Source organism: Malurus melanocephalus, unplaced genomic scaffold (genome assembly GCF_030028575.1).
Source record: "Malurus melanocephalus ecotype Western Australia unplaced genomic scaffold, MMel_1.1 scaffold_32, whole genome shotgun sequence".
In the NCBI taxonomy this organism is placed as follows: Eukaryota; Metazoa; Chordata; class Aves; order Passeriformes; family Maluridae; genus Malurus; species Malurus melanocephalus.
Genome location: NW_026623264.1, coordinates 530269 through 538711, shown reverse-complemented (window position 1 = coordinate 538711; position 8443 = coordinate 530269). Strand labels below are relative to the sequence as shown.

The window sequence follows — 8443 nt, the reverse complement described above, 5'->3', positions numbered from 1 at the left end:
CATTCAGCTTCTATCTTTATCCCATTGGCACGGTTTGTCCAGGTTTCCCAGATTCATCCATGCCTTCCTTTTCACTCGATGGCACCAAATATTTTAGTAAGAAAGATTAACTTTCAGAGCTCTGTGTTGTTTGCTGGAGGACACCTGGGCAGAAGCTGATCCACAGGAACACTTCTGAAACCCACACTTCTTCGCAGGTACACCTGAAAGCCTGATGTTTATTTATGGATTCCTACAGGCTTGTTCAGCAGCATTAAAACTGCCACACCAATCTCTAATAAGGAACACTAACTGCTTAAACTGGAGGTCCCTTTTCAAAAGATTACCAATCTAATGCAATATGACTTGGAGCAATGTTCTTCAGAATCACTGCAGGAGAACAAACCAAGCATAAATCTGTCACATCATGATTAGTATCACTGCAGAGAAATTTGTAATTCCAAGAAGTAAAATCTGGTCTCAATTTTCTTTATACAGACGAGACAAAAGATAAACATTGTCCAACAGAAGTTACATAGCCATCCACTGAAAGAATCTGAAATGAAGCTTCATGCTCCAGGCAACTAGGAAGACTCCTTACTCTGAGATGTAGAAGATATAAGAAACAGAAAAAGATCCCCTTTCAATTATGCAATTGGAAACCACAGGAGAGGTAATGCAATACTCCTGGTAATTAAATGATAGGCTAATGCACTGTACTTACAAAACAGGAGAAATCCATAATTTTCCTAATAATAAAAAACCCCACATTTCTGAATAGGAAATGAAATTTTAGCTGTCTAGGTACCAGTGGGAATACTACCATTTACTTGAGTCTAGACAATTCTTCCACTGTTTTTGGTAACACTGCAACCTAAATGAAGCTYTTCTCATCAGTCTGGGGAACTTCAGTTATCTGTGATTTGCTGAATTATGATCAGSTAATTTTTAAAACTGAAAAAAATACTATGTATAGGAAAGAAACTCAGGTTATTATACAAGTGGATTTTAAAAAACCCAAAGTAATTCCTCAGGTGAAGGCAATATTAATCAAGTCTCTTTGGATATCACTAATATCCATAGGAAGTCTTTAGTTAAACACAGAGAGAACACAACTCCTATCAAGAATTTAATTTATCTTTTATTCTAGCCAGTTTTGCTACTAGTGCACAAGATATCTTCTCTTTATTGGAGTCCATCTTCCTTTAAAGAAGAGGTCAGCTTGACCTTGATACGCTGCGTAACAGTTTTAGTTCTGTATTATCATTTAAACACAAACATCCAGAGAACATTTACATAAAGACAGTATTTATATGACACAGCTCTAACTACATAATTCTTATAACTACGCAGTAGGTGTGAGAGAAGGATCCAACTCTTGATTTTAATTGGATTTTTCTCCTCAGTAAACAAGGACTTGAAGAGTTTGTGAAGTTAATTAATGACACTGGTTCACAGTACATGAAAAATTTGCAGGGAATTGGAAAAATCCATTACAGAATCCAACTTGGTTTGTTTTTCTTCCTTAAATTTGTGTCTTGGAAGCCTGAGATTTTCTCCTCARCTAATATGAAAAAGATAGCAAAATTTGCTTGCATTAAAAAAAAAAGGAAATTTTGAGTCCTCGAATATATGCTTATTCTCAAGATTGGAATGCAATGGGAACTCAGACTTTTATGGAAGGAAAATGTGCACTCTGTGTACTGAAGTGCAACAAAACTCTGGAAGAAGATTGGTTTTAYGCATTTCATTCTCCTGCTGCTGAGCAGGCAGCCAGCTATGTTACCCATCAAGATGAGAATATACCTCATAATGCTTTCTGCATAGGAATGCAGAAATTCTTGAAACTCTTTAAAAAAGACCATATAAAAAGTTTCTATGATATTTATTTCAGTGCAAAAATTAACAGCAGATCTTGAACACCACCAATAYATTGAGCAATCTCCAGCTCTTATATTTCAATTGGCTTCACTTGAGTTTTATGCACCACTCCTTCCCTCTCATCCCACCCAAATACAACAGATATGTGCACAGAGATAAACACCACACTGTTTACTTTGACCAAAAAGAGAAACCTAGAATAAAATATGCAAGGGCTGTAAATGAGACATACCTGCATTGGCCGCCTGTACTTCCTGCAGGCTGTGACATGAGCAATAACACTTGCATGAGTCTCTTTGCTGACATTAATTCCATTCACTTTGAATATGCACTGGCCAGGGTGGAGACCCGCCGCAGCTGCCACTGTTCCTATTAATAAAAACCCACATAGTTAACAGACTTCTTTTTCTAAACATCTCYTTTCAAGTTTACAGTCCAAAAAAAGTCCAAAACTTTTTTTTTTTCTTTTTAAATCACAACCCAGTCTGACTGACTCTTACATACTTCCCCTGACCACAGAGTACTTCTGTAGACAAGCTGGACTCCAAGAAAATGGTGTTCGCCAGCAGATGCTTCCATAACAAGAGACYAGACAATTGTCTGGTAAAGGCTGCTTTATAAAGCAACAAACATTGACTAGCAATATGAAAATGTAGAAAATTCATCTCAAAGTAAAGGACTTTAAAAAGTTWAAATGACTCTAATTTCTAGGTCACTAATTAAAACTTAAGACTACTTTCATATGACCCAAGCTTATGAGCTTCTAGTTTAATTCAGGTGTTTAAATTTTACATACAAAACAGAGGCTTTCTGGCAATAAGAAAAGAAGTATAAGAGCATGCTAGAGCATCATGTTAAACATGAAGGGAAATATGAACATTCCAAAGACATTTCCAAAGACTTTGTTCTTATTTTCAGCTTCCCTACCAACACAATTATAGCAGAGGGCCTTACAATTTTAAATCAAAATACTCAAAGATAACTAAGTARAATATCTCAAATTAAATTATCAGAGGGTGGGATAGGGGAACCCAACATGATACCAAAAAAAACCATTATCTTTCAGCAACATGAAATATTTGGTTCAGTGACTTATTTTCACAATGAAATAACCATCTTGGGAAAATCTAGTCACTGAATAGGCACTACAAAAATAGCAGCTGTCTCCAGGTCTTYTCAGTGTGACTCAAACTCACTCCTGAAAGACAGCCTGCTGGAGGATGACCTTAGTTCCAGCTACCTGAACATCTGCCTCCTTACGTCTCTCTTGATACTGCCACAGAGGTGGCAAAGAAGTAAAAATCTATTGCCTAGAGACTGCCAGGCTGGGGTGCAGAACCTAGCTGCTATGAAAGACAAGGCTAGACTGAATTTGCAGGGCTGACAAACAGGAAGGCTTGTCACGACTTCATGACTTGTCAGTTGAGCATATTTGATAAGGAAATAACTTACAGAATATACATGAGCCTCCCTCATTTTAGGAATTATCACTATTAAAGCTGCTTTTAAAATCTAATGTAAAAGAAAGTAATTGGAAATTACACCATTACCAGCTATTGCAATCTCCCCTTGCCCCAAAAAGACTTAAAAATAAACATATAAATAGACCTTATTAATATCTCGCTCTAAAAAAAAAAAATAAGAAAAAAGAAAACTCTCTTCAGAAAACCCCAAGGTCCCAATTCAGCAAAGTATTTAAGCATATGCTTAAAATCTTGTAGGTTTAGCAAACCACACAAGCAAGCACTTGCAAATTGTTGAGGCTAATTGGAATAAAGTATGTGCTTAATGAATAATGATAGGCAGTTGAATTGAGATCCAGGTGCAGAAATAATTATCACAGCCACTAAGTCTGTAGTTTATTAGTCTTTTTCTTGAAAATCTAATTTCTGGCACCATGGCCTAGAAAAAAAGTCATCAAACTCTGCTCAAATCTGTCTGCTTTGCAGATCAGTTGGCTTTTGATTCCTCAGTTATAAAGGCAGGAGGCTTTTGATTCCTCAGTTATAAAGACAGTATAACGGTCCCACAATAGCTGAAAACACAGTTAGCTTGCTCTACCATCAAAAATATGAGACAGCAAGAAAGGATGCTTCAACTTCTTTTATCGCAAGTGCAATGGTCAAAAACATTGAGCTAGCATAGCAAGCACAAACACATCTCAAAATGGACAAAATAGAATTTACATGAAAYACCTGTAGTTACTAAGACAGACTAAGTCACTAATGCTCTTGAAAAAAATTGCAAAAAACTCAGTTCCTTGTAAAATGTTTTCTGAACACTGTAGAACCACACAGTCACCTAAGAAATTAGCACACAGGTTCCCAAAAGCCATCACTGGACAAAGTGATTTTGCATCCCTTAGCTATTCCGTAACATGTAAAGAATGCACAGCTTTAACTTAACTTTCCTATGTTGGTATAAATATATTTGAAAAAAAAAAAAAAAAAAAAAGTTGGAAGATGTATCCAAAGCTTACAGAGTACATGAACACAAAATAATTGTATGTGGGTTTACTTAATATTTTTTTTTTTTACTTTGGGGAAAATAAAACTCTAAGGTGGATTATGGACCTATTTTCGATTTACCTCAATCAAGTCATTTAGATGTTAATGTGTATTTACCAGTACCACTGACAGCTCTTATGGCTTACCTCTCCCAACAGCATGGACAACAGATGGRCCAAAGCCCCGGATTTGGAATCCAAGTCCATCTGCAGAGTCAGGAATCTTCACTGTCCTGATGCAAGCAAAGATTCAATATGAATGTAGCAAAAGGCAGCATTTTGTTATTCAGCAGCATGTAGGTTACAAGGGTGCAAAACTCCACCCTTTAATTCAATTCAGTTTCAGATTTCGCACCATTCATATTCCAGATACTGTGCACCACTGACATCAGAAATAAGAACAAGCTGACACAGCACAAACAACCCATTTCACAGGGAAATTCAATATGCTGATTATAATCAAAACATCACYATAGCTTTAAAATTCCTCCCAAAAGGACTGGTATTTGGGTAAGTTGCCATAGCACAGCAGCMCTGAAAGCCCTGGGAGGGCAGGCAGTCTCTTCCAGACAAGAGGAGCGAGCCTGGGGAACAGAGATCACAACAGGCCTGGTCAGACAAGCTGCAGAAGACTGCAAAGCCTAGATTCATATTGCAATTTCACATAATCACAAAATATGCTGAGTTAGCAGGGACCCACAAGGATCAAACTCCAACTCCAGGACTGCACAGCACAGCCCYAAGGGTCCCACCCTKTRCCCYAGAGCATYRTCCAAAYGCTTCCTGAACTCTGCCAGGCTGGTGCTGTGACCTCCCTGRGGAGCTGTTCCAGCACTCAACCACCTCTGGGTGAAAAACCTTTTTCTAATGTCCTAAACYTCCCCTGAGCTACAGGCCTTGAATCCTGTCACTGTCACCACAGAGAAGAGATCAGTGTCTGCCCCTCTTCCCCTCATGATGAAGTTGCAGACTGCAATGAATTACCCTGTCATAGAAGGAATTAGGGTTTGAGTTACCCTGTCATAGAAGGAATTTGGGTTTGATAAGCAGGACTTTGCTCTCCGGAAGCCGTGCTGGCTGTGACCAATGACCACGTTGTCTCTCAGGTGTTTTTCAATACCTCCTACAATAACCTTCTCCGTTTACCAGGCACTGAAGTGAGACTGACAGGCCTGTAGTTTTTCAGGTTCTCTTTCTTGCCCTTCTTGAAAATTGGGACATTTGCCAGCTTCCAATCAGCTGAGATCTCCTCATATTCCCAAGACAGCTCAAAAATCATCAAAAGAGGCTTTGGATTTACACCTGCCAGCTCTCTGAGGATACTTGGATGAATCCCATCAGACCCCACAGATTTGTAGGGATCCAACTGAAGCAGCAGATCTCACAGAGTTTCAGGGCTGGCTGGAAGGTGATCATTCTTGCTGTCATGTTCCTCCAGCTCAGGGCACTGAGATCCTTTTGGCCCATCATCCATGTTGAAGATGAGGGAGAAGAAGAAACTGAGCACCTCTGCATTGTCTCTGTCCCTGTTTGTGAGGTGACCATCCTCATCCTGAAATGGGTCAATGTTATTTTTACACATCTATTGCCATTAATGTATTTGAAAAAAACTCTTTTTATCACCCCCCACATTTCTGACCAGCTTCAACTTCAACTGMTCTTTGGCTATATGAATTTTCTCCCCTGCAGTGGTGAGCAGCATCTCTGTATTCTTCCCATGTCACTTGACCTCGCTTCCATTGGACATACACCTTCCTTTTTCACTGTATTTTGAAGAGAAGATTCCTGTTCAACCAGCTGGTCTTATGCCTTCCCTGCTTGACTTCCAACATTTGGGAATTACCTGCTCCTGTGCCCTTAGGAGGTGATTTAAAAATTGACCAGCACTGATGGACTGCAGCATTGCAAAACATTTTCACTCTGAAACAGCAAATCCTGTCGTGTGTCAGCAGACAAGGTGCTGAGTAGATCATCCCATGGTCAASAAACAAAATTTTTCCACTGACACCAGCCTCAGAGCCATGCATTGACCTGACAGATCTGCCTATTCCCATCAATATTATTCCTTGTTAACAGAAGAATCAGTGAAATCACCACCTGGGGTTCTGATCTCTGTACCAATTGCCCCAGAGCCCTGAACTCTTTTTTGATCACCCTCAGATTTGTCTTTTTTTTTATTTTGTCACTGCCAGGTTGAACAACCAGCAGTGGACAGTAATCAGAGGGCCTTGGTGGACTGGACTGTTTTCCAGTAATGTCCCTTATCCAAGCCCTGGGTGACAGCAGGGCTTCCCCGTGAGCTGCGTCTGGTCTGCATTTCGGACTCTCTGTTCCCCTTGGAAGGGAGTCTCCTGTTACAACCACCCYTCTTTTCCTGTTGACAGAGGAGGTCTTGATGCAGGGTGCAGGTGGTGTTTGAGGAGGCCCCACCATCCCAGCAGGATCTTCACACACCTTCATCAGTTGTTTGGTTTTTTTAGAGCCAGAGCCCCACACCTGCTGCAGAGGGTGACAGTGCCACTTGTCAAATTCAGAGAAGGAGGAGGAACCTTCTTCCTAGTATGTGCTGTGACATGCTTCCAGCCTTCATCTCTCACACACTCTTGGCTAACAGYCCCTGAATAATCACCCTGCAGGGTTCTGAGTCCATCTGCTTCTTCACYTCAATGGAGGTTCAAGGCTCCTGGGAGTCTGAGACTGTAGCATTGCTGAAAACAATCGGTCTCTCTCCTTCTCATTCACCTGAACACTGCATAGCCTGTTCTCTCCTTCCTGTATCTGCTTCACCTGGGGACACAGCACACCTTCTGTAAAATAACTCTTTGTCAGTCCCAGCCTCACAAAGAGGCAGCAGCAAACTTGCAGCAACCTGTGSTTCTACTTGCTGCATTTTCTTGAAATAATGTTTTGTTGGAGTTTTTCTGAGCAGCTACCGAAAGAGGAGACTGGCATAGCAAGAATCATCTACTGCTGTTTGCATGATTTGCAAGCACAYTGTGCTGCACTYCTGCTTGGTCTAAGGACAAGAGTAYTAARCCTGCTGACAGACCTAACCAACAAAAACACAKATCTGAGAATCAAAATTCACATCTACTCCTGAAAATTAAGCCCCAAGCTCTCCCAAAGTATGCTGGCATACCCTCATGATATCGGCTCAGGGTCTAGAAAAAGCAACACAGCTGCACTAGCCCTTATCAGAGCTAGTTAGGTCATGCATAACAGTGYACTGATTTAACTTTGCAGCCTTTCCAGCCAGAGTCAGCTCTGTTATTTTTTCAGAGATCTTTGCCCCAAAATCCATTTGCCATTGCAAAAGCAAACAAATTCATATTGATGCTGAAAAGTGATTTTAAAATACATTTGGACTGTAACAAACTTGATTTAAAAGCAGTTTTGAATAACAGAACTGCATAATTTCTTGTACTTCRGTTTGTTCTTTTTTTCTAGTATACATAATGTTAAGCATTTGGASATGATTATCATCAGAGGTGAGATACAAAATTCACTGAAGTCTATACTTTTTTAAAATACTATAATTCTTTAGATTTATAAGTTTTCGTTTGAAATGTTTTGCTAAGTATAACAACACTTTACATACTCATATATTAACTAGCATTGATACCATCTATATGGTTGCATGTGAAACTGCTTTTTGAACATGCTAATGAACTATGAAAGACCATCACTGGCAGTTTAGGCTCAGAATTCACAAGAGAACTGTCTTCTGTCCACTCAGTCATGCTAGCAGCAGCTCCTGACAAAAAGCAGGGAGCACTCAGAGACAAATTTGACTCCTGGGAACTCTTCATTCAGTAGAACACCTCTCTCAACCTTGAAATTCACCCCAACTTGAGTCAGAAATTAAACCAAGATGTACATTAAAGAAAGGCCAAGATATTCCTTCAATGCTTTCTATAWCCCTGTGGTTTGTGAGATTTTTTTTTATGGTTTTAAGTCGACCACTTAACCAGAGCCAAGTCTGACTGAGGCACGCTGCGTTTGGTATATGGCAACAGAGGATGGCACCTCTTTATTCTGCAAATTTTGATTAAAATTACTCCTGACCAGTTTTTCTTA

At 39.8% G+C, this 8443-nt stretch overlaps 1 protein-coding gene across 1 annotated transcript in view; it reads right to left on the bottom strand.

Annotated features, from left to right (window-relative positions):
- PREX2 (phosphatidylinositol-3,4,5-trisphosphate dependent Rac exchange factor 2) overlaps nt 1-8443 on the bottom strand; it is a 161527-nt gene that overhangs the window by 71784 nt on the left and 81300 nt on the right. The window contains exons 19-20 of the mRNA XM_057363910.1: nt 4514-4599; nt 2093-2229 (exon numbers count right to left, since the gene is read on the bottom strand). Coding sequence (XP_057219893.1) covers nt 2093-2229; nt 4514-4599 — 223 coding nt within the window. The remainder of the gene's footprint in view (nt 1-2092; nt 2230-4513; nt 4600-8443) is intronic.